This window comes from Coregonus lavaretus (genome assembly GCF_964263955.1).
Source record: "Coregonus lavaretus genome assembly, contig: HAP1_SCAFFOLD_581, whole genome shotgun sequence".
NCBI classification, from domain to species: domain Eukaryota; kingdom Metazoa; phylum Chordata; class Actinopteri; order Salmoniformes; family Salmonidae; genus Coregonus; species Coregonus lavaretus.
In genome coordinates, this window is record NW_028156328.1 from 284,376 (window position 1) to 310,314 (window position 25,939).

Here is a 25,939-nt window from a genome sequence, read left to right on the forward strand (position 1 = left end):
AGGAGTGGGACAACATTCCACAGGCCACAATAAAACAGCCTGATCAACTCTATGCGAAGGAGATGTGTTGCGCTGAAGGAGCCAAATAGTGGTCACACCAGATACTGACTGGTTTTCTGATCCACTTCCCTACCTTTTTTTAAGGTATCTATGACCAACAGATGCATATCTGTATTTCCAGTCACGTGAAATCCATAGATTAGAGCCAAATGAATTCATTTCAATTAACTGATTTCCTTATATGAACTGTAACTCAGTAAACTCTTTGAAATTGTTGCATGTTGCATTTATATTTTTGCTCAGTGTATTAGGGGTTTTAGTACAATGAGTTGTCTGGCATATCAGAGGCAGCTATACCTGGATACTTTTGGTCTTATTTATATGTGATTTTACAGGTAGGCCTACAGTACTTATCTACTGTACATATTGTGGCTGCAGACGAATAACCCTTTAATTCACTGGTGCGCTCGTATTTCCTGAGCTGTGGTCAAGTTGCGGTCCTTCCTACCTGTGCGCGTTCGGTGGCGGTGGGCCACAGGGTTCTGCAGAGGACCTTCTTGACCACGTCAGGCAGCAGGCTGATTGTGATGAGAAGGATGATGCCAAGCCAGGCCGGACCGCTGGACAACATCTGCATGAACACGTAGTACATCCTCTGGTAGTTCATGAAGGGCCTGATGAGAGGGAGAGATGACATCCAGTTATTCTATATCTATGTTTAAGTGATACTAATAATGTACAGCGTAAGAATCAGTTAGTTGTAAGAATGAGAGGCGTACCAGATGATGCCTCCCCAGAGCAGTGAGAAGATGACATAGAAAAGCAGGGAGCCCCAGATGACAAAGTGATTGATCCAGGTCCAGTGGTGTGTGTCCAAGGCAAGCTGCAACACACAGGATACACACACACACAATCAGTCCATCAATCAATCGCCACACCTGCAGGGCATACAGCTCTAATGACTGATGAGCAAGTCTACTCGATCAAATATCTCACACACAGGCTACACACACATGCAAAGGGATTATGCAATCCACTATTATCAGATTCACTCAGTTTCTCTCTTTCACAAACACTCACATACACACACACACCCACACACTAACCCACCTTGAGCGTGACAGTGAACACCAGCACAGTGAAGACGAGAGTCCCGAAGGTCCAGTTTCCAAACATCTAGAGAATAGAGAGGAGGAACAGTCCATCTCATCATGCACACACTGCATTTCATCCATTCTTTATCTATACACATAATCCCATTGAGATAAAGATCAGTTTTCCAGGGAGACATCTGTTGAAACCATCGACTTCTTTAAAACCATTCACACCTATATGAGCACAGAGCACCAACTATAATGACTGTATTACAACCCTAAACTCTGTAACGTTTGATCCTAAAACAAGCAATTTCCATTTCACCTGCATTTTAGTGCTGGGAATTGCAAGGGACCTCATGATACGACATTATGCCGATACGATATGTATTGCGATTCTCACGATTCTATAAAGTATTCACCCCACTTGGATTTCTTCACATTTTATTGTTACAAAGTGGAATTAAAATCAATTTAATTGTAATCTTTGTCAATGATCTGCACAGTATACTCTATAATGTCAAAGTGGAAGAAAAATTCCATCATTTAAAAAAAATACAACTAATATGTATTGAATAGATAAGTATTTCACCCCTCTGAGTCAATACTGGTTAGAAACACCTTTATCAGTGTTTACAGCTGTGAGTCTTTCTGGGTAAGTCTCTAAGAGATTTGCACACCTGGATTGTACAATATTTGGCTATTCTTTTCAAAATTCTTCCAGTCGGTCGTTAATCATTGCTAGACTGCCATTTTCAAGTCTTGCCATAGATTCTGAAGCCGATTTAAGTAAAAACTGTAACTCAGTCTCCTTGGTAAGCAACTCCAGTGTATATTTGGCCTTGTGTTGTAGGTTATTGTCCTGCTGAAAGGTGAATTCCTCTCCCATTGTTTGGTGGAAAGCAGACTGAACCAGTTTTTCCTGTGCTTAGCTCCATTCTGTTGAATTTTATCCTGAAAAACTCCCGTCCTTGCCGATGACAAGCATACCCATAACATGATGCAGCCACCACCAGGGTCGGAAGGTAGCCTAGTGGTTAAGAGCGTTGGGCCATTAACCGAGCCGGCAAGGTGGAAATATATGCTGTTCTGCCCTTGAGCAAGGCAATTAACCCCCAACAACTGCTCCCCGGGCGCCGATGACGTGGACGTCAATTAAGGCAGCCCCCCGCACCGCTCTGATTCAGAGGGGTTGGGTTAAATGCGGAAGACACGTTTCAGTTGAATGCATTCAGTTGTACAACTGACTAGGTATCCCCTTTCCCCATGCTTGAAAATGTGGAGAGTGATACTCAGAGATATGTTGGAATTGCCCCAAACATAACGCTTGGTATCCAGGACAAAAAGTTAATTTATTTTTCAGTTTTACTTTACTGCATATTGCAAACAGGATTCATGTTTTGGAATATTTGTATTCTGTACAGGCTTCCTTATTTTCACTCTGTCATTTAGGTTAGGATTGTGGAGTAACTACACTGTTGTTGATCCATCCTCAGTTCTCTCCTATCACAGCCATTAAACTCTGGAACTGTTTTAAATTAACCATTGGCCTCATAATGAAAACCCTGTGCGGTTTCCGTTCTCTCCGGCAACTCAGTTAGGAAGGACTCCTGTATCTTTGCAGTGACTGGGTGTATTGATACACCATCCAAAGTGTAATTAATAGATTCACCATGCTCAAAGGGATATTCTGTGTCTGCTTTTTTTATTTTAATACAGCTACCAAATCGGTGCTCTTCTTAACGAGGCATGAAAAAAATATTTTAAGCCCTATTATTGCACACAGAGATAGCCAATGCAATTTATTATGTGATTTGTTAAGCACATTTTTACTCCTGAACTTATTTAGGCTTGCCATCAAAGGTGGTGAATACTTATGCAACTAAAACATTTGTTATTTTTTTATTAATTTGACATTATGGAGTATTTTGTGTAGATCAGTGACAAAACATCACAATTAAATCCATTTCATTCCCACTTTGTAACACAACAAAATGTGAAAAAATCCAAGGGGGGTGAATACTTATGATAGGCACTGCATGTATTGCGATTTGATACTGCAATATTATTGCGATTTGATGTTCCAAACGTATTGCTTTGTATATGTCTGCTGCAGAGAGACGAGAAAGCATGAGAACATTTGTTTTGATCAGTTATGGGAATAAAAGTGCTGAAAACATGTTGGCTCACTATTTTTTTTAAAGATGGAGAACAAGCTATAGGATGAAAAATACAGGAGTTGACACAGGTACAGCCAACTATTGCTAGCTAACGCTACCTAGCAAAAAAAATTATATACTGTATAATTACTATCTTAGAAGATATTATATATCGATACATTGACTCCAAGTATATATATATATATATATACATATATATATACACACACATACACACTGTATATATTCTTTAACTTGTCTCCTCCCCTTCATCTAGACTGACTGAAGTGGATTTAACAGGTGACATCAATAAGGGATCATAGCTTTCACCTGGAAAGAGAAGGTGTTCCTAATGTTTTGTAAACTCAGTTTATATACAGTATTTTACTGTTATTTGTATGGCATCCTATTTACGTACAGTGCCTTCAGAAGGTGTTCAGACCCCTTGACTTTTTCCACATTGTTACGTTACAGCCGTATTCTAAAATTTATTAAATCGTTTTTTTCCCCTCAATCTACACAAAATAGCCCATAATGACAAAGCAAAAACCTTCCTGTTGGAAGGTGAATCTTCGCCCCCAGTCTGCGGTCCTGAGTGCTCTGGAGCAGGTTTTCATCAAAGATCTCTCTGTACTTTGCTCCGTTCATCTTTCCCTCGATCCTAACTAGTTTCCCAGTCCCTGCCACTGAAAACATCCCCACATCATGATGCTGCCACCACCATGCTTCACCGTAGGGATGGTGCCAGGTTTCCTCCAGACGAGACACTTGGCATTCAGGCCAAAGTGTTTAATCTTGGTTTCATCAGACCAGAGAATCTTGTTTCTCATGGTCTGCGAGTCTTTAGGTGCCTTTTGGCAAACTCCATGCGGGCTGTCATGTGCCTTTTACTGAGAAGTGGCTTCCGTCTGGCCACTCTACCATAAAGGCCTGATTGGTGGAGTGCTGCAGAGATGGTTGTCCTTTCTGGAAGGTTCTCCCATCTCCACAGAGGAACTCTAGAGCTCTGTCAGAGTGACCATCGGGTTCTTGGTCACCTCCCTGACCAAGGCCCTTCTCCCCCGATTGCTCAGTTTGGCCGGGCGGCCAGGTCTAGGAAGAGTCTTGGTGGTTCCAAACTTCTTCCATTTAAGAATGATGGCGGCCACTGTGTTCTTGGGGGACCTTCAATGCTGCAGCCATTTTTTGGTACCCTTCCCCAGATCTGTGCCTCGACACAATCCTGTCTCGGAGTTCTACGGACAATTCCTTTGACCTCATGACATGTACTGTCAACTGTGGGACCTTATAAAGACAGGTGTGTGCCTTTCCAAATCATGTCCAATCAATTTAATCTACCACAGGTGAACTCCAATCAAGTTGTAGAAACATCAAGGATGATAAATAGAAACAGGATGCACCTGAGCTCAATTTCGTGCCTCATAGCAAAGAGTCTGAATACTTATGTAAAAAAGGTATTTCTGTTGTTTATTTGTAATACATTTGCTACAATTTCCAAAAACCTATTTTCGCGTTGTCATTATGGAGTATTGTGTGTAGATTGCTGAGGATTTATATTTATTTAATCCATTTTAGAATAAGGCTGTAACGTAACAAAATGTGGAAAAAGTCAAGGGGTCTGAATACTTTCCAAAGGCACTGTATGTCTCATATTATGCAAATGATGGTAAATAACCTTGAAACTTGAGCGCAAAAGCAGGACGTAAAATATAAATAGAGCAAATCAACTCTGCATTTCTTCCTTAGCCATCCCCCTCTATTTCTCTCTCTGATACAGAGATGCATCTCCTGCTCTTTGAGGGGGTGGGGGTGTGGTCTCTCCTCAAAGCTGCCATCAGGAAGGAACAGGAGGAGGAAGAGCGCGGCAGAGAGAGGAGAGAAGAGAGCAAAATAGATTGAGGGAGAGGTAGAGTCAGAGATGGAGATGGAGAGGGAGAGCAAGAGGGAGAGTTTGGAGAGAAGGGGAAGGAGAAAGCAATAGAGAGAGATGGAGCGAGAGGTAGTCAGAAAGATGAAGGAAGAGGTAGAGTGAGAGAAGGGATGCGTTTCATTAGCATAGTGGAGGAGTTGGAACCCCCATGTTCTCATCCCTGACTACCCCGTCCTCCTCTCACTGCTCACCCTGGCCTAATCACCATAATCATGTCCCTACCCAAGGAGCATGACAACTAGAAATAAATCTCTCTATACTAAATACATCTCTCTACAAATACTAGATAACGTGAACATATATATAGTTTGGGTGAAAGAGGGCACCCAAGACAGTGCAGCTAGAATGAACCCATGTTATTAGAACAGCAGAGAGTCTGCTTTTTTTTACAAAATGCATTGTCTATGTACTACTACTGCGCACACATGCACTCTCTCACACACACACACAATTAAATATCCTACCAACAGATAAGGATAATATTAGGGAGAGACTAGTGTATCTATATTAGTAGAGTGGAGCTGGTGAGGTCTGGTGTTGGACTGGGTAGAGGCGCTCTAGAGATGTGGAACTAAACAACTACAGGCAGAATGGGGTGGATGTCGGAGGTGGGGATGGATGGATGTTTCGGAATGAAACGGTAAAGCTCAAAGCTAAACTCGTAACTAAAAACCAACAGAAGCTAAAAGAACATGATAGATAGAGAGACAGGGAGAGAGGGAGAGATACAGGCTTACCATCTGTGTGTTGGTGGTCATAAGCTGAGGAACAGGAAGTAAAGCAAAAATAAAGAAGAAGCAGAAGAGGAAGAAGAAGAGAAAATAATCAGGACAAAGAGGAAATGAATTCCAGGATGTTTCAACTTAAAGAGAAAAAACAGGACCAAAGGCAATACAAAACAGTTATGACATAAATCAACAATACAGAGAAAGATGCTATAGCGTTGTCCATATGAATGGAGTCCTGATGGTTGTCAAGCTAAAGAAGACCACTGAGATTCCATCTGGACTATGAACACAAATTAACCACAACCTGACCATAACTTACCCATAGATAACCTGAAACGGACCACATTGTATTACTCCTGTTTCAACGTCTGGTGTTATGGGACAATCACATGGAGATGGATGGGTGTTCTATAAACCATCACTGTGAGTGAATCTCAAATGGCACCCAGCTAATGGTCAATGCTTATGATTTGGGGTTTGGTCATCTGATCCTTGATCTGTGGTTAGGTGCAACATGTCAACTGGTCCTTCCTTGCCAACAGAGCTCTGCTTGCGTCGGTTGCCGTAGAAAAGGTTGCCAGGGCTCACCTGTCCGTTGCTGGTGAAGGTGGTGTTGTCGAACAGGAAGTAGGCACCAAAGAAGAAGATACAGGCGTTGAACAAGCCCAGGCACGTCCAGTAGAGGAACACAGGCCAGCGCAGGAGAGAGTTCTTCGCTACGTCCCTGGGACGGCGAAAGAGAGAGAGAAGGGGGAGAGAGGAGGGGAGATAAAGAGAGAATGTTTAAACAAACAAAAAACAATATAATTGGTTCAAACCTTTTTTTCTGTGTGGGAATTACATTGTCTTTTAAAACAGTTTTAATGGGATGTTCCTCTGACCTGTACAGAGTGGGGTCTCTCTTGAGCGTCTCTATGCTGACATGTTTCTCTATGAGGCTGTAGAGGAGGATGGGCAGTGAGGTGAAGCTGATGTTGTACAGCGTCAGGTAGGCCGTGTCGTACAGGGGCTGCACAGGGACACACACAGAGCACAGTCAGAAATATACAGACCACACATGACAAAACAGGCAACCATGATAGGTTATAGGCAACCGTCATTTAGGGTTGAGTCTGAGCACCTACCTGCTGAGAGAATCCACAGAAGAACTGATAGAGGAACTGAGGGAAGATGAAGCACACATTCTGCAGAGAGAGAGAAAGTGGGAGAAACAAAGTGAGAAAGGGAGGACTGAACATTGTTCCTAATTCAACGCTCATTCAGCTCCTTGCAGTGTCCTGCCTCGACATTTGGCTCACCAAATGGCTCTCTCTTCTGGGAAAGGCACCAGGCTGAGGTGGTGCCGAGTCCGAGGTTGTGTCATTCAATACTAAACCATTTAAATGTGTGCCCAGTAAATGCCCAGTATTAGTGTCAGTAGTAAAGCTCACCTTGTAGAAGAAGTACTGCACCAGCTCAGCGATGCGGATGTAGTAGAAGTGTCCATGCACCAACAGCATCTTCTTCAGGTGTTTGAACTTTGGGATGGCGTAGTCACTGTTCCTCGCCGCCTGGCGCCCCTCCTTACCCATGATGCCTTAGAAGAGAGAGAGGGATTGATTGATTGATGGATTGAATGAAAACAAACATACTAATAGGTCTTAGTGAAATATTTAGTGTCTGTTTTGACGCCAATGAGATATCTGGGAGCTAATGACTCCCACTAATCAAAGAATAGAGATGAGTGCTAGCTTAGCTGATGTTTCCCACAAATCAGAGTAGAGACACAAGAGCTTGCCAATCAGTGCAGAGATGAGCTCACCGATGCCCACGTGTGCCTCGAGGATCATGCTGACGTCGTTGGCTCCGTCACCGATGGCCAGAGTGATGGGGTGCTCCTTAGATACCTTGATCAGCTTCACAATCTGGAGAGACAACAGTCATACCACAACTCATTAAACACCAAAATAATACTGCCTCTTGCCTAACCAGGTCATTATAGTAGAAGGCAATTTATTCACAATGACTTACCAGGCTAACTAACTAACTGACTAACCACTATCGCTCACTGGTTTCCCATGTGAGACATGAAGTGACATCAGACCAACCTGTGCTTTCTGTAGGGGCGCCATGCGGCAGCAGAGCACGGCGCTGCAGTTCCTACAGATCTCCAGGAAGATCTCTCTGTAGTTCCCCGAGCCAGAGCTCTCTGGACTGGGCTTCAGCACAGCAGACAGGGTGGCCCCGTCGATGATCAGACCATAGTCCTGACAGTCCACAGACAGCCTGGGGAAATAACACACAGTGATACACACATACTGTACATATACACAAACACACACACGAAACATAGGAACACAAAACATGTACATTGTTGTGTGTGAGTGCATGCATGTCTACATGCATGTGTGTGTGTGTGTGTGTGTGTGTGTGTGTGTGTAGCCTACCCTGACAGGGAGCGTTGTCCGAGTACAGTCCTGCTCAGGTCAAACAGAACGTCATGTAGACTCTGTTCCTCTGTGCGTTTCTTGGTCAGCTCCAGTATCTGTGTGGAGCTGCGGAACAGCTTGCTAGCGTAGCACGTAGCCGCCGCCGTCTCCATCTTGTCCCCCGTCAGCACCCACACCTTCATCCCAGCCTTATGGAGAGACTCAATGGTGTCTGCTGCCTTCTCCTGGAGCCTGCACAGCAGTCAATAGGTTGTTAGCATTACACGTCACAATAGGCTGTATGGACGTTTCAAAGTATGCAAGTGCAAGATAGAAATGATGATATTATTGATCAACAACCTATTCGTTTTATATTGATTATTAAAAAATATAACGTATAACTTTATAAATTCAAGATTGACTAAATCCTGATTAAATTAGTACATTGATTCTACACCATTGTAAAAACAATCAAGGCCGAGGAAGAGTTAAGAGTATTTCCTTTGTGGTCATTGATAACTACTGTAGTCAATAAGTCTCCTCAGCCAGCAGCTGATGGGTTAACACACTGATCAACTCAGTCCAGTTATTGATGACTAATATACATGGCCAGGTCAATGTGTACCATACATCAGAGGGCTAGATGATTAGAAAACAAGCTGTCATCAATCAGGGAATCCATGATAGTAAATCTCCCTTACATCTCTCTCTCACTTCCTCCTTTACTGGCTCCCTTTCTCTCATCCCTACCGCTGTTTCTCCCTGAATCTCCATCTCCATCCCATTTCCTCTCCTCTCTCTCGCGCTCTTTTTCTCCCCAACTCCTCCTTCCCATCTTCCTCTTGCTCCTTCCCCCTCCTCTCTCTCACACCGCCTCCTCTCGCCAATCCCCCCTCTGCCTCCCCTTTCTCTCCTACCTGTCCTCCACAGCCGTAGCCCCCAGCAGGGTGAAGTTCCTCTCGATGAGGTCATAAGCCTGTGCCAGCCGTTGCTCCCTGTCCTGCAGTGCCAGCTTGGCGTTGCTCAGCTGATAACATGCTTCCTTGTACTCCGCTGGGGACAGACTCCTGTAGGCCACACACAGGGTCCGCAAGCCCTCCTTACAGAGGTAAAGGAGAGACTCAGTTGAGTGAAAGAGATTATGGTTAAGGTTGTCTGTTAAAGGGGACGATCTGCAGTTGCTACATCCATTTTTGGACTTATTCTTGAACAACATTAAACGTGTATATATAAACAGTGGTGTAAAGTACTTAAGTAAAAATACTTTAAAGTACTACTTAAGTTGTTTTTTGGGTATCTGTACTGTCCTTTACTATTTATATTTTTGACAACTTTTACTTCACTATATTCCAAAAGAAAATAATGGACTTTTTACTCCATTCATTTTCCCTGACACCCAAAAGTACTCGTTACATTTTGAATGCTTAGCAGGACAGGGAAATGGTCCAATTCACACACTTATCAAGAGAACATCCATGGTCATCCCTACTGCCTCTGATCTGGCCGACTCACTAAACACACATGCTTCGTTTGTAAATGATGTCTGAGTGTTGGAGTGTGCCCCTGGCTGTCAGTAAATTAAAAAAAAAGAAGATAATGGTGCCGTCTGGTTTGCTTAATAAGGAATTTTAAATGATTTATACTTTTACTTTTGATACTCTAGTATATTTAAAACCAAATACTTTTGGACTTTTACTCAAGTCATAATTTACTGGGTGACTTTCACTTTTACTTGTCATTTTCTATTAAGGTATCTTTACTTTTACTCAAGTATGACAAATTGGGTACTTTTTCCACCACTGCTTATAAATGCCTCATGAGCTAAGTTCAACTGTCGTACCCCATCAGAACACAAAATATAAGCTTGTTTTACTCCAATGTTTGTAAACAAAGTAAATGTAAACACACACTGTATAGCCACAAAACATGGTTAAAACTATACTTTTGATATCATGGATGGTCAGTCCTTGAATCCATAGCGGTCTATGAATTTGAGAGTGGTTACATTTCTCCAGCCCCATTCCTCAGCTCAACAGCGGATTGCCCCTTTAAGATCATAGTAGCCACAGTACTATGACCATAGCAGGTATATCGTTCAGGGTTGTGAGACTCAAGATATATATCTGGAGTTTTGGTTATGGTATAGGCATATTAGGAGTAGAAGTATTAGGGCGAAGTTGCGCGATTAAGGGTTTTGGTGTCTGTATCTACACTGAACAAAAATATAAAACGCAAAATGCAACAATTTCAAAGATTTTACTGAGTTACAGTTCATATAAGGAAATCAGTAAATTGAAATAAATTCATTAGGCTCCAATCTATGGATTTCACATGATTTGGAATACAGATATGCATCGGTTGGTCACAGATACATTAAAGATAAAGGTAGGGGCGTGGATCAGAAAACCAGTCAGTATCTGCCGTGATCTCCATTTGCCTCATGCAGTGCGACACATCTCCGTCGCATAGAGTTGATCAGGCTGTTGATTGTGGCCTGTGGAATGTTGTCCCACTCCTGTTCAATGGCTGTGGGAAGATGCTGGACATTGGTGGGAACTGGAACACGCTGTCGTACGCGTCGATCCAGAGCATCCCAAACATGCTCAATGGGTGACATGTCTGGTGAGTATGCAGGCCATGGAAGAACTGGGACATTTCCAGCTTCCAGGAATTGTGTACAGATCCTTGCGACATGGGGCTGTGCATTATCATGCTGAAACATGAGGTGATGACGGCAGATGAATGGCACAACAATGGGCCTCAGGATTTTGTCACGGTATTTCTGCATTGAAATGACCATAGATAAAATGCAATTGTGTTCGTTGTCCGTAGCTTATGCCTGCCCATACCCTAACCCCACCGCCACTATGGGGCACTCTGTTCACAACATTGACATAAGCAAACCGCTCGCCCACACGACACCATACACTGCCCGGTACAGTTGAAACCGGGATTTATCTGTGAAGGGCACACATCTCCAGCGTTCTAGTGGCCATCGAAGGTGAGCATTTGCCCACTGAAGTCGGTTACGACACCGAACTGCAGTCAAGTCAAGACCCTGGTGAGGACGACGAGCACGCAGATGAGCTTCCCTGAGACGGTTTCTGACAGTTTGTGCAGAAATTCTACAGTTTCGTCACCTGTCCGGGTTGCTGGTCTCAGACGATTCTGCAGGTGAAGAAGCCGGATGTGGAGGTCCTGGGCTGGCGTAGTTTCACGTGGCCTGCAGTTGTGAGGCCGGTTGGACGTACTGCCAAATTCTCTAAAACGACGTTGGAGGCAGCTTATGGTAGAGAAATGAACATTAAATGATCTGGCAACAGCTCTGGTGGACATTCCTGCAGTCAGCATGCCAATTGCACACTCCCTCAAAACTTGACACATCTGTCAAGTGTATTTCAGCTCATGAAACATGGGACCAACACTTTACATGTTGCGTTTATATTTTTCTTCAAAGAAAGAGATGATACAGAGTTTGTGTGTGTGTGTAGACTTACCACAGCGTTCTGCTCCACCCGTGCCCTCACCTGCTCCACCTTCCCTGACACCACCCTGGGAAAGATGGAGCTGTCTGCCCCCTTACAGAACAACAGGTACTCCCCTGAGGACACACAAACACACATAGATTTAATTGAATACATATTGTATGTATCTGAATGTCTGTTAGTTTCTATTTAGTATTATGTGAACGAGATAGTGTGTGTATGAGTGTTACCTGCGCTAGACTTGACAATGACGCTCATTCTCCTCCTGACAGAGTCAAAGTTGAGCACGTGAAGCAGCTCAAACCTGGAACACAGACACAGGAGGAGACGACTCCCTTAGTATCAGACATAACACACTGGACATTCTCTAACAATGTACACAGCAATAAGAGTGGCTAGAGACAAGCAAAGACTGTTACAAGCAAAGACAGAACAGTCAGATTAAAAGTTATTTTAACAGATTAATCATCCTCCTCTTTCCTTCCCTTTTCTCTTCCTCTCTGTTTACTTTGCATCTCCCTCCCTTTCTTCCTCATTCGTTCGCTCTTAAAACTTCAGTTGCATAGACAGCCCACTGCAGAGAGGGATGTAGATACTGATGTTTTACAAGTGGTGCCTGTGGGATCCAAACCTGCTATTTATACCATTTTTCTTGGCAGTGTTGTCTTACTATAAGGAAGTTGTATTTTTGCTAAAATGTTTCCAGACATCCTTCACATAAACCAAAGCACGTACGGTTTGCCAATGGGCAGAAATATGGTCAGAATGAACTTATTAAATTATTTGGAATCAATTAATAACTTGAGATATGCATGCGTAACTTAAACATGAATACTCTATGGTTTCACAGGAAGCTGTGAAATATGAAAGGCCAAAATAAAAGATGGATCAATCAGGAATTATGTTCTGAGCAAAGCCCTACCTTTCAATCTCATCGTCCTTATTGAGAATTTCCATATGACTGTCTTTGAGTCTCAGATAGGTGTACCCCAACCTGAGGGAGAGAGAATGTGTGTGTGAGTGAATGAATGAAAAATGGAGAGAGGGAAGAGTGTTCTGTAGATCAGAAGGAGATTATATATACACAGTTGAAGTCAGAAGTTTACATACACTTAGGTTGGAGTCATTAAAACTCGTTTTTTAACCACTCCACACATTTCTTGTTAACAAACTATAGTTTTGGCAAGTCGGTTAGGACATCTACATTGTGCATGACACAAGTAAGTTTTCCAACAATTGTTTACAGACAGATTATTTCACTTATAATTCACTGTATTACAATTCCAGTGGGTCAGAAGTTTACATACACTAAGTTGACTGTGCCTTTAAACAGCTTGGAAAATTCCAGAAAATTATGTCATGGCTTTAGAAGCTTCTGATAGGCTAATTGACATCATTTGAGTCAATTGGAGGTGTACATGTGGATGTATTTCAAGGCCTACCTTCAAATGCAGTGCCTCTTTGCTTGACATCATTGGAAAATGAAAAGAAATAGGCCAAGACCTCAGAAAAAAAAATTGTAGACCTCCACAAGTCTGGTTCATCCTTGGGAGCAATTTCCAAACGCCTGAAGGTACCACATTCATCTGTACAAACAATAGTATGCAAGTATAAACACCATGGGACAACGCAGCCGTCATACCGCTCAGGAAGGAGACGCGTTCTGTCTCCTAGAGATTAACGTACTTTGGTGCGAAAAGTGCAAATCAATCCCAGAACAACAGCAAATTACCTTGTGAAGATGCTGGAGGAAAAAGGTACAAAAGTATCTATATCCACAGTAAAACGAGTCCTATATCGACATAACCTGAAAAGCCGCTCAGCAAGGAAGAAGCCACTGCTCCAAAACAGCCATAAAAAGCCAGACTACAGTTTGCAACTGCACATGGGGACAAAGATCGTACTTTTTGGAGAAATATCTTCTGGTCTGATGAAACAAAAATAGAACTGTTTGGCCATAATGACCATCGTTATGTTAGGAGGAAAAAGAGGGTCGCTTGCAAGCAGAAGAACACCATCCCAACCGTGAAGCACAGGGGTGGCAGCATCATGCTGTGGGGGTGCTTTGCTGCAGGAGGGACTGGTGCACTTCACAAAACAGATGGCATCATGTGGAAGAAAAATGATGTCAATATATTGAAGCAACATCTCAAGACATCAGTCAGGAAGTTAAAGCTTGGTCGCAAATGGGTCTTCCAAATGGACAATGACCACAAGCACCCCAAGTCCTCTGTAGCTCAGCTGGTAGAGCACGGCGCTTGTAACGCCAAGGTAGTGGGTTCGATCGCCGGGACCACCCATACACAAAAATGAACACGCATTACTGTAAGTCGCTTTGGATAAAAGCGTCTGCTAAATGGCATATTATTATATTATTTACAAAGTTGTGGCAAAATGGTTTAAGGACAACAAAGTCAAGGTATTGGAGTGGCCATTACAAAGCCCTGACCTCAATTCTATAGAAAATGTGTGGCCAGAACTGAACAAGCTTGTGCAAGCAAGGAGGCCTACAAACCTGACTCAGTTACACCAGCTCTGTCAGGAGGAATGGGCCAAAATTCACCCAACTTATTGTGGGAAGCTTGTGGAAGGCTACCCGAAACATTTGACCTAAGTTAAACAATTTAAAGGCAATGCTACCAAATACTAATTGAGTGTATGTAAACCTCTGACCCACTGGGAATGTGATGAAAGAAATAAAAGCTGAAATAAATCACTCTACTATTATTCTGACATTTCACATTCTTAAAATAAAGTGGTGATCCTAACTGACCTAAAACAGGGAATATTTGTGAAAAACTGAGTTTAAATGTATTTGGCTAAGGTGTATGTAAACTTCCGACTTCAACTGTAATATCTATATATCTATATCTATATCTATATACACACACAGTGGGGAAAAAAAGTTTAGTCAGCCACCAATTGTGCAAGTTCTCCCACTTAAAAAGATGAGAGAGGCCTGTAATTTTCATCATAGGTACACGTCAACTATGACAGACAAAATGAGAAAAAAAAAATCCAGAAAATCACATTGTAGGATTTTTAATGAATTTATTTGCAAATTATGGTGGAAAATAAGTATTTGGTCGATAACAAAAGTTTATCAATACTTTGTTATATACCCTTTGTTGGCAATGACACAGGTCAAACGTTTTCTGTAAGTCTTCACAAGGTTTTCACACACTGTTGCTGGTATTTTGGCCCATTCCTCCATGCAGATCTCCTCTAGAGCAGTGATGTTTTGGGGCTGTCGCTGGGCAACACACACTTTCAACTCCCTCCAAAGATTTTCTATGGGGTTGAGATCTGGAGACTGGCTAGGCCACTCCAGGACCTTGAAATGCTTCTTACGAAGCCACTCCTTCGTTGCCCGGGCGGTGTGTTTGGGCTCATTGTCATGCTGAAGGACCCAGCCACGTTTCATCTTCAATGCCCTTGCTGATGGAAGGAGGTTTTCACTCAAAATCTCACGATACATGGCCCCATTCATTCTTTCCTTTACACGGATCAGTCGTCCTGGTCCCTTTGCAGAAAAACAGCCCCAAAGCATGATGTTTCCACCCCCATGCTTCACAGTAGGTATGGTGTTCTTTGGATGCAACTCAGCATTTTTTGTCCTCCAAACAAGACGAGTTGAGTTTTTACCAAAAAGTTCTATTTTGGTTTCATCTGACCATATGACATTCTCCCAATCCTCTTCTGGATCATCCAAATGCACTCTAGCAAACTTCAGACGGGCTTGGACATGTACTGGCTTAAGCAGGGGGACACGTCTGGCACTGCAGGATTTGAGTCCCTGGCGGCGTAGTGTGTTACTGATGGTAGGCTTTGTTACATTGGTCCCAGCTCTCTGCATGTCATTCACTAGGTCCCCCCGTGTGGTTCTGGGATTTTTGCTTACCGTTCTTGTGATCATTTTGACCCCACGGGGTGAGATCTTGCGTGGAGCCCCAGATCGAGGGAGATTATCAGTGGTCTTGTATGTCTTCCATTTCCTAATAATTGCTCCCACAGTTGATTTCGTCAAACCAAGCTGCTTACCTATTGCAGATTCAGTCTTCCCAGCCTGGTGCAGGTCTACAATTTTGTTTCTGGTGTCCTTTGACAGCTCTTTGGTCTTGGCCATAGTGGAGTTTGGAGTGTGACTGTTTGAGGTTATGGACAGGTGTCTTTTATACTGATAACAAGTTCAAACAGGTGCCATTAATACAGGTAACGAGTGGAGGACAGAGGAGCCTCTTAAAGAAGAAGTTACAGGTCTGTGAGAGCCAGAAATCTTGCTTGTTTGTAGGTGACCAAATACTTATTTTCCACCATAATTTGCAAATAAATTCATTAAAAATTCTACAATGTGATTTTCTGGAGAAAAAAATTCTCAATTTGTCTGTCATAGTTGACGTGTACCTATGATGAAAATTACAGGCCTCTCTCATCTTTTTAAGTGGGAGAACTTGCACAATTGGTGGCTGACTAAATACTTTTTTTCCCCCACTGTGTATATATATATATATATTACAGTTGAAGTCAGAAGTTTACATACACCTTAGCCAAATACATTTAAACTCAGTTTTTCACAATTCCTGACATTTAATCCTAGTAAGAATTCCCTGTTTTAGGTCACACATAATACCGGTCAAAAGTTTGGACACCTACTCATTCAAGGGTTTTTCTTAATTTTTACTATTTTCTACATTGTAGAATAATAGTGAAGACATCAAAACTACGAAATAGCACATATGGAATCACGTAGTAACCAAAAAAGTGGTTTAACAAATCAAAATATATTTTATATTTGAGATTCTTCAAATAGCCACGCTTTGCCCACTCTTGGCATTCTCTTAACCAGCTTCACCTGGAATGCTTTTCCAACAGTCTTGAAGGAGTTCCCACATATGCTGAAAATCTTCACTCTGCGGTCCGACTCATCCCAAACCATCTCAATTTGGTTGAGGTCGGGGGATTGTGGAGGCCAGGTCATCTGATGCAGCACTCAATTACTCTCCTTCTTGGTAAAATAGCCCTTACACAGCCTGGAGGTGTGTTGGGTCATTTTCCTGTTGAAAAACAAATGATAGTCCCACTAAGCCCAAACCAGATGGAATGGTGTATCGCTGCAGAATGCTGTGGTAGCCATGCTGGTTAAGTGTGCTTTGAATTCTAAATAAATCACAGACAGTGTCACCAGCAAAGCACCCCCACACCATAACACCTCCTCCTCCCTGCTTTTCGGTGGGAAATACACATGCGGAGATCATCTGTTCACCCACACCGTGTCTCACAAAGACACAGCGGTTGGAAGCAAAAATGTCCAATTTGGACTCCAGACCAAAGGACACATTTCCACCGGTCTAATGTCCATTGCTCGTGTTTCTTGGCCCAAGCAAGTCTCTTCTTCTTATTGGTGTCCTTTAGTAGTGTTTTCTTTGCAGCAATTCAACCATGAAGGCCTGATTCACACAGTCTCCTCTGAACAGTTGATGTTGAGATGTGTCTTTACTTGAACTCTGTGAAGCATTTATTTAGGCTGCAATTTCTGAGGCTGATAACTCTAATGAATGTATCCTCTGCAGGAGAGGTAACTCTGGGTCTTCCATTCCTGTGGCAGTCCTCATGAGAGCCAGTTACATCATAGCGCTTGATGGTTTTTGCGACTGCACTTTAAGAAACGTTCAAAGTTCTTGAAATGCTCCGTATTGACTGACCTTCATGTCTTAAAGTCATGATGGACTGTCATTGGTCTTTGCTTATTTGAGCTCTTCTTGCCATAATATGGACTTGGTCTTTTACCAAATAGGTCTATCTTCTGTATAGAGGGGCTACTTTGTCACAACACAACTGATTGGTTCAAATGCATTAATGAAAGAAATTCCACAAATTAACTTTTAAGAAAGCACACCTATTAATTGAAATGCATTATAGGTGACTACCTCATGAAGCTGGTTAAGAGAATGCCAAGAGTGTGCAAAGCTGTAATCAAGGCAAAGGGTGGCTATTTGAAGAATCTCAAATATACTGCTCAAAAAAATAAAGGGAACACTAAAATAACACATCCTAGATCTGAATGAATGAAATAATCTTATTCAATACTTTTTTCTTTACATAGTTGAATGTGCTGACAACAAAATCACACAAAAATTATCAATGGAAATCAAATGTATCAACCCATGGAGGTCTGGATTTGGAGTCACCCTCAAAATTAAAGTGGAAAACCACACTACAGGCTGATCCAACTTTGATGTAATGTCCTTAAAACAAGTCAAAATGAGGCTCAGTAGTGTGTGTGTATCCTCCACGTGCCTGTATGACCTCCCTACAACACCTGGGCATGCTCCTGATGAGGTGTCGGATGGTCTCCTGAGGGATCTCCTCCCAGACCTGGACTAAAGCATCCGCCAACTCCTGGACAGTCTGTGGTGCAACGTGGCGTTGGTGGATGGAGCGAGAAATGATGTCCCAGATGTGCTCAATTGGATTCAGGTCTGGGGAACGGGCGGGCCAGTCCATCCTCTTGCAGGAACTGCTGACACACTCCAGCCACATGAGGTCTAGCATTGTCTTGCATTAGGAGGAACCCAGGGCCAACCGCACCAGCATATGGTCTCACAAGGGGTCTGAGGATCTCATCTCGGTACCTAATGGCAGTCAGGCTACCTCTGGCGAGCACATGGAGGGCTGTGCGGCCCCCCAAAGAAATGCCACCCCACACCATGACTGACCCACCGCCAAACCGGTCATGCTGGAGGATGTTGCAGGCGGCAGAACGTTTTCCACGGCGTCTCCTGACTCTGTCACGTCTGTCACATGTGCTCAGTGTGAACCTGCTTTCATCTGTGAAGAGCACAGGGCGCCAGTGGCGAATTTGCCAATCTTGGTGTTCTCTGGCAAATGCCAAACGTCCTGCACGGTGTTGGGCTGTAAGCACAACCCCCACCTGTGGACGTCGGGCCCTCATACCACCCTCATGGAGTCTGTTTCTGACCGTTTGAGCAGACACATGCACATTTGTGGCCTGCTGGAGGTCATTTTGCAGGGCTCTGGCAGTGCTCCTCCTGCTCCTCCTTGCACAAAGGCGGAGGTAGCAGTCCTGCTGCTGGGTTGTTGCCCTCCTACGGCCTCCTCCACGTCTCCTGATGTACTGGCCTGTCTCCTGGTAGCGCCTCCATGCTCTGGACACTACGCTGACAAACACAGCAAACCTTCTTGCCACAGCTCGCATTGATGTGCCATCCTGGATGAGCTGCACTACCTGAGCCACTTGTGTGGGTTGTAGACTCCGTCTCATGCTACCACTAGAGTGAAAGCACCGCCAGCATTCAAAAGTGACCAAAACATCAGCCAGGAAGCATATGAACTGAGAAGTGGTCTGTGGTCACCACCTGCAAAAACCAGTCCTTTATTGGGGGTGTCTTGCTAATTGCCTATCATTTCCACCTGTTGTCTATTCCATTTGCACAACAGCATGTGACATTTATTGTCAATCAGTGTTGCTTTCTAAGTGGACAGTTTGATTTCACAGAAGTGTGATTGACTTGGAGTTACATTGTGTTGTTTAAGTGTTCCCTTTATTTTTTTTAGCAGTGTATATAATATACAACTTTTTTGTTTACTACATGATTCCATATGTGTTATCTCTCAATTTGACAGTAGACACCCATCCAATACAGCACTGAGGTCGTTACAACAGGGGCACTATGACAGAGTCCAGTACAATAACGTGATCAGCTGCACCCTAAACAGACCCACCAACCTGACATGAGACCATGGAGTTGTAAATGTGGGCATGTGTTCTTACATGTGAGCTATGTGTTAGATAGTAAGAGCATGACTAAGTGTATGCGTACATTCGTGAATGGGTGTGAGAAAAAGCATGACTATTTGTGTGCTTGTTTGTGTATCACTAAGTGTACAGTATGTATGTGTGTGTGTATAGCCTAGCGCAGGGTGTCAATCTGGCCCGCGGGTGGTATAAAATAAATCGATCTCAATCGACATTGAAATGACTAAAACCAAACCGAAACTGTATAGAAATGATAATGGACCTACCTTCATAATCTATTCACTCTGTCCAGCTTGCTAAAAGTCACTGAAACGAAAGCTAGACAGTCATGGAGAATTGGAAATTCCAAAAGCGATGAGGAAAATGTTTCGCTAATTTTGACAGCGAGGAAATATCCTACATTTTAAGTGCAAAGACCTTGATGAGGTCCGAATTCGGCCCGCAGGGCAAAATCAGTTTGACACCGCTGGCCTAGTGTGCATATCACTAAGTGTGTGTATTGTTAAGTGTGTGTGTGTGTGTGTATTGTTAAGTGTATGGATGTATTGTGTGTGTGTGTCCTTCAGTTTGTGTGTCAGTGGAGGCTCCTCAGAAGAGGAAGGGGAGGACCAACATTCTGAAACATTACAAAACGTATCCTTTTTAGATACAACTATACTAAATACATTCACGTCACAAAATAATTGATTAAAACACACTGTTTTGCAATGAAGGTCTACAGTAGCTAGCTTCTGTCCTCCTCTGGGTACATTGACTTCAATACAAAACCTAGGAGGCTCATGGTTCCCTTTTCCCCTTCCATAGACTTACACAGTAATTATGACAACTTCCGGAGGATGTCCTCCAACCTAGCAGAGCTCTTGCAGCATGTACTGACATGTCCACCCAATCAAAGGATCAGAGAATGAATCTAGTGCTGAAAGCATAAGATACAGCTAGCTAGCATTGCAGTGCATACAATGTGGTGAGTAGTTCACTCAAAGAGAGAGAAAGACAATAGTTGAACAAATACATTTCTTCCTAAATTAAGGAGAAGCAAGAGAGAGAGCTAGCTATATTTGGTAGATTTTTTTTTTTTTGAAGGTTCACTTAGCATCTAGCTAGTTTAGCCTACTCAAACACCCGGCTCAAAAACAGAGAGGGATGCTATGTTAGCTAACTGGCTATGGCTATCCAACACTGGAACTTTTCCAAGTTAAGGTTAGCTTTTGGTTTTATTAATTTACAAGCAAGTATATCCTACCAACGGGACATTAAAAACTGTAATATATTTTGTTTCACCGAGTCGTGGCTGAACGACGACATGAATAACATGCAGCTGGTGGGTTATACACTGTATCGGCAGGATAGAACAGCAGCCTCTGGTAAGACAAGGGGTGGCTGTCTATGTACACTGCTCAAAAAAATAAAGGGAACACTTAAACAACACAATGTAACTCCAAGTCAATCACACTTCTGTGAAATCAAACTGTCCACTTAGGAAGCAACACTGATTGACAATACATTTCACATGCTGTTGTGCAAATGGAATAGACAACAGTTGGAAATTATAGGCAATTAGCAAGACACCCCCAATAAAGGACTGGTTTTGCAGGTGGTGACCACAGACCACTTCTCAGTTCCTATGCTTCCTGGCTGATGTTTTGGTCACTTTTGAATGCTGGTGGTGCTTTCACTCTAGTGGTAGCATGAGACGGAGTCTACAACCCACACAAAAGCTCAGGTAGTGCAGCTCATCCAGGATGGCACATCAATGCGAGCTGTGGCAAGAAGGATTGCTGTGTCTGTCAGCGTAGTGTCCAGAGCATGGAGGCGCTACCAGGAGACAGGCCAGTACATCAGGAGACGTGGAGGAGGCCGTAGGAGGGCAACAACCCAGCAGCAGGACTGCTACCTCCGCCTTTGTGCAAGGAGGAGCAGGAGGAGCACTGCCAGAGCCCTGCAAAATGACCTCCAGCAGGCCACAAATGTGCATGTGTCTGCTCAAACGGTCAGAAACAGACTCCATGAGGGTGGTATGAGGGCCCGACGTCCACAGGTGGGGGTTGTGCTTACAGCCCAACACCGTGCAGGACGTTTGGCATTTGCCAGAGAACACCAAGATTGGCAAATTCGCCACTGGCGCCCTGTGCTCTTCACAGATGAAAGCAGGTTCACACTGAGCACGTGACAGACGTGACAGAGTCTGGAGACGCCGTGGAGAACGTTCTGCTGCCTGCAACATCCTCCAGCATGACCGGTTTGGCGGTGGGTCAGTAATGGTGTGGGGTGGCATTTCTTTGGGGGGCCGCACAGCCCTCCATGTGCTCGCCAGAGGTAGCCTGACTGGTACCGAGATGAGATCCTCAGACCCCTTGTGAGACCATATGCTGGTGCGGTTGGCCCTTGGTTCCTCCTAATGCAAGACAATGCTAGACCTCATGTGGCTGGAGTGTGTCAGCAGTTCCTGCAAGAGGAAGGCATTGATGCTATGGACTGGCCCATCCGTTCCCCAGACCTGAATCCAATTGAGCACATCTGGGACATCATGTCTCGCTCCATCCACCAACGCCACGTTGCACCACAGACTGTCCAGGAGTTGGCGGATGATTTAGTCCAGGTCTGGGAGGAGATCCCTCAGGAGACCATCCGCCACCTCATCAGGAGCATGCCCAGGCGTTGTAGGGAGGTCATACAGGCACGTGGAGGCCACACACACTACTGAGCCTCATTTTGACTTGTTTTAAGGACATTACATCAAAGTTGGATCAGCCTGTAGTGTGGTTTTCCACTTTAATTTTGAGGTTGACTCCAAATCTAGACCTCCATGGGTTGATACATTTGATTTCCATTGATCATTTTTGTGTGATTTTGTTGTCAGCACATTCAACTATGTAAAGAAAAAAGTATTGAATAAGATTATTTCATTCATTCAGATCTAGGATGTGTTCTTTTAGTGTTCCCTTTATTTTTTTGAGCGGTGGTCTAAGGCACTGCATCGCAGAGCTTACTGTGCCACTAGAGATCCTGGTTCGAATCCAGGCTCTGTCGCAGCCGGCCGCGACCGGGAGACTCATGGGCGGCGCACAATTGGCCCAGTGTCGTCCAGGGTAGGGGAGGGAATGGCCGGCAGGGATGTAGCTCAGTTGATAGAGCATGGCGTTTGCAACGCCAGGGTTGTGGGTTCGATTCCCATAGGGGGCCAGTATAAAAAAAATAAAAAAAAATAAAAAAAATAATGTATTCACTAACTGTAAGTCGCTCTGGATAAGAGCGTCTGCTAAATGACTAAAATGTAAAATGTAAATGTAAACAACAGCTGGTGCACAATATCTAAGGAAGTCTCGAGGTTTTGCTCGCCTGTGGTAGAGTATCTCATAAGATGTAGACCACACTATCTACCAAGAGAGTTTTCATCTATATTCTTCATAGCTGTCTATTTACCACCACAATCCAATACTGGAACTAAGACTGCACTCAATGAACTGTATACGGCCACAAGCAAACAGGAAAACGCTCATCCAGAGGCGGCGCTCCTAGTGGCCGGGGACTTTAATGCAGGGAAACTTAAATTTGCTTTACCTCATTTCTACCAGCATGTTAAATGTGCAACCAGAGGGAAAAAAAACTCTAGACCACCTTTACTCCACACACAGAGACACGTACAAAGCTCTCCCTCACCCTCCATTTGGCAAATCTGACCATAATTCTATCCTCCTGATACCTGCTTACAAGCAAAAACTAAAAGCAGGAAGCACCAGTGACTCGGTCAATATAAGAAGTGGTCAGATGTAGCAGATGCTAAGCTACAGGACTGTTTTGCTAGCACAGACTGGAATATGTTCCGGGATTCTTCCGATGGCATTGAGGAGTACACCACATCAGTCACTGGCTTCATCAATAAGTGCATCAATGATGTCGTCCCCACAGTGACTGTACGTACATAGCCCAACCAGAAACCATGGATTACAGGCAACATCCGCAAAAGGGTTACATGAGCTAAAGGGTAGAGCTGCCGCTTTCAAGGAGCGGGACTCTAACCCAGAAGCTTATAAGAAATCCCGCTATACCCTCCTATGAACCATCAAACAGGCAAAGCGTCAATACAGGACTAAGATCGAATCGTACTACACCGGCTCCGACGCTCGTCGGATGTGGCAGGGCTTGCAAACTATTACAGACTACAAAGGGTAGCACAGCCGCGAGCTGCCCAGTGACACGAGCCTACCAGACGAGCTAAATTACTTCTATACTCGCTTCGAGGCAAGTAACACTGAAACATGCATGAGAGCATCAGCTGTTCCGGACGACTGTGTGATCATGCTCTCCGTAGCCGATGTGAGTAAGACCTTTAAGCAGGTCAACATTCACAAGGCCACAGGGCCAGACGGATTACCAGGACGTGTACTCCGAGCATGCGCTGACCAACTGTCTAGTGTCTTCACTTACATTTTCAACCTCTCCCTGTCTGAGTCTGTAATACCAATATGGTTCAAGCAGACCACCATAGTCCCTGTGCCCAAGAACACTAAGGTAACCTGCCTAAATGATTACCGACCCGTAGCACTCACATCTGTAGCCATGAAGTGCTTTGAAAGGCTGGTCATGGCTCACAACACCATTATCCCAGAAACCCTAGACCAGGGGTGTCAAACGTCCGGCCCGCGGGCCGGATCAGGCCCGCAAACGGGTTTAATCCGGCCCGTGAGATGATAAAAAAAAAAAAATATATAATAATTTTGTAAAGTATAAAAATTCGCTGCAATTTTTCAATAAAATAAACTGCTGTTCCAATTGCGTCCACTGGATGGCGCAATAGCAATTGTGTTAAGCAAGCAAACTGTTTATACTGGGGCAGAGCAAGTAGGTCAAGCACGTGCAGCCAATGAGCTACTTTGTTTTGCCCGCGATATTTATTACGGCTTCTACTTTTAACATTATGTGCTTTGGCACCCTCATTGCCCCAATATGTCTCTGTCAAAAAAGAGAAAAGTGGACGCAGAGTGCAGAGTGTTCAAAGAAAAATGGTCATCCTATTTATTCACTGAATTGAATGGGAAAGCTGTATGTTTGGTGTGTTCAGAGCATGTTGCAGTGCTGAAAGAATATAACCTTCGTCGCCACTATGTGAGTCTTCATGCCGACAAATATGACAACTTTCAAGGACAGCGGAGATGAGAGAAGGTGAATGAACTGTTGGCGGGTCTGAAGAAACAGCAGTCTGTGTTTACTCACAGCCGAGACATCAGTGACACTGCAGTGAAAGCTAGCTACCTCATTGCTAATGAAATCACAGTGGCTTCAAAACCATTTAGTGAGGGTGAATTTGTAAAAACATGCATGATGAAGGCAGCGGAGATTGTGTGCCCTGAAAAGCGGCAGGCTTTTGCAAATATCAGCCTGACAAGAAACACAGTTGCAGACAGGATTTCCGATCTTTCAGTAGATTTGGACAGCCAGTTGAAGCAAAAAGTAAAGTCATTTATTGCGTTTTCGGTTGCAATTGATGAAAGCACGGACATTACAGATGTTGCACAACTGGCCATTTTCATCCGCGGAGTTGATGACACATTGACCGTCACCGAGGAGTTCGTGGAGTTGGTGCCGATGACAGATACAACGACAGCAGCTGATATTTTTACCGCACTCGTCGGCGCGCTGGACAGGGTTGGAGTGGACTGGTCCCACGCTGTCAGCCTGGCTACAGATGGTGCGCCCTCAATGATCGGGAAAAAAGCAGGCGTTGTGACAAAGTTCAGAGAGAAAGTTCAATCTGCAAATGGAGGACGTGATTTTTTGACTTTTCACTGTATTTTGCACCAGGAGGCTTTGTGTTGCAAGTCATTAAAGATGGATAACGTCATGAAGGTGGTCATCCAAACTGTTTATTTCATCCGATCCAGAAGCCTGAATCACCGTCAGTTTGACAGCCTTCTCAGAGAGAAAGACCACATCTATGGCCTGCCATACCACACTGAGGTAAGATGGTTAAGCCGAGGTGCTGTGCTGAGGCGTTTCTTTGATTTACGAGAAGAAATTGAACAGTTCATGGAAGAAAAGGGCAAACCAGTGTTAGAATTTCATTCCGCAGAATGGATGCAGGACCTTGCATTTATGGTGGATGTTACAGAGCACCTGAATAACTTGAACAAACAGCTGCAAGGGCGCAACAAAGTTGTCACGCAGTATTATGACAGCATACGTTCTTTCAAGTTGAAGCTGTCATTGTGGGAGACGCAACTTGCCGGTGGTGATGCAGCTCACTTCCCCTGTCTGAAAAATGTGTGCGCGACCCAACATGTGGCAGACATGAAGCGGTTCAAAGATAAAATAACGGGACTGTTACGGGAGTTTGAGCAACGCTTTCAGATTTATGTTT

At 43.8% G+C, this 25,939-nt stretch overlaps 1 protein-coding gene across 1 annotated transcript in view; it reads right to left on the minus strand.

Moving 5' to 3' along the window:
- Window positions 1-25,939, minus strand: part of LOC311126458 (phospholipid-transporting ATPase IH-like) — a gene marked incomplete at its 5' end in the record, with an annotated part of 55,144 nt that overhangs the window by 19,000 nt on the left and 10,205 nt on the right. The window contains 14 exons of the mRNA XM_084200466.1: window positions 509-674; window positions 780-883; window positions 1,111-1,176; window positions 6,500-6,635; window positions 6,793-6,920; window positions 7,036-7,095; window positions 7,342-7,487; window positions 7,713-7,815; window positions 7,999-8,176; window positions 8,338-8,571; window positions 9,237-9,418; window positions 11,817-11,920; window positions 12,035-12,108; window positions 12,727-12,798. Coding sequence (XP_084056592.1) covers window positions 509-674; window positions 780-883; window positions 1,111-1,176; window positions 6,500-6,635; window positions 6,793-6,920; window positions 7,036-7,095; window positions 7,342-7,487; window positions 7,713-7,815; window positions 7,999-8,176; window positions 8,338-8,571; window positions 9,237-9,418; window positions 11,817-11,920; window positions 12,035-12,108; window positions 12,727-12,798 — 1,753 coding nt within the window. The remainder of the gene's footprint in view (window positions 1-508; window positions 675-779; window positions 884-1,110; window positions 1,177-6,499; window positions 6,636-6,792; window positions 6,921-7,035; window positions 7,096-7,341; window positions 7,488-7,712; window positions 7,816-7,998; window positions 8,177-8,337; window positions 8,572-9,236; window positions 9,419-11,816; window positions 11,921-12,034; window positions 12,109-12,726; window positions 12,799-25,939) is intronic.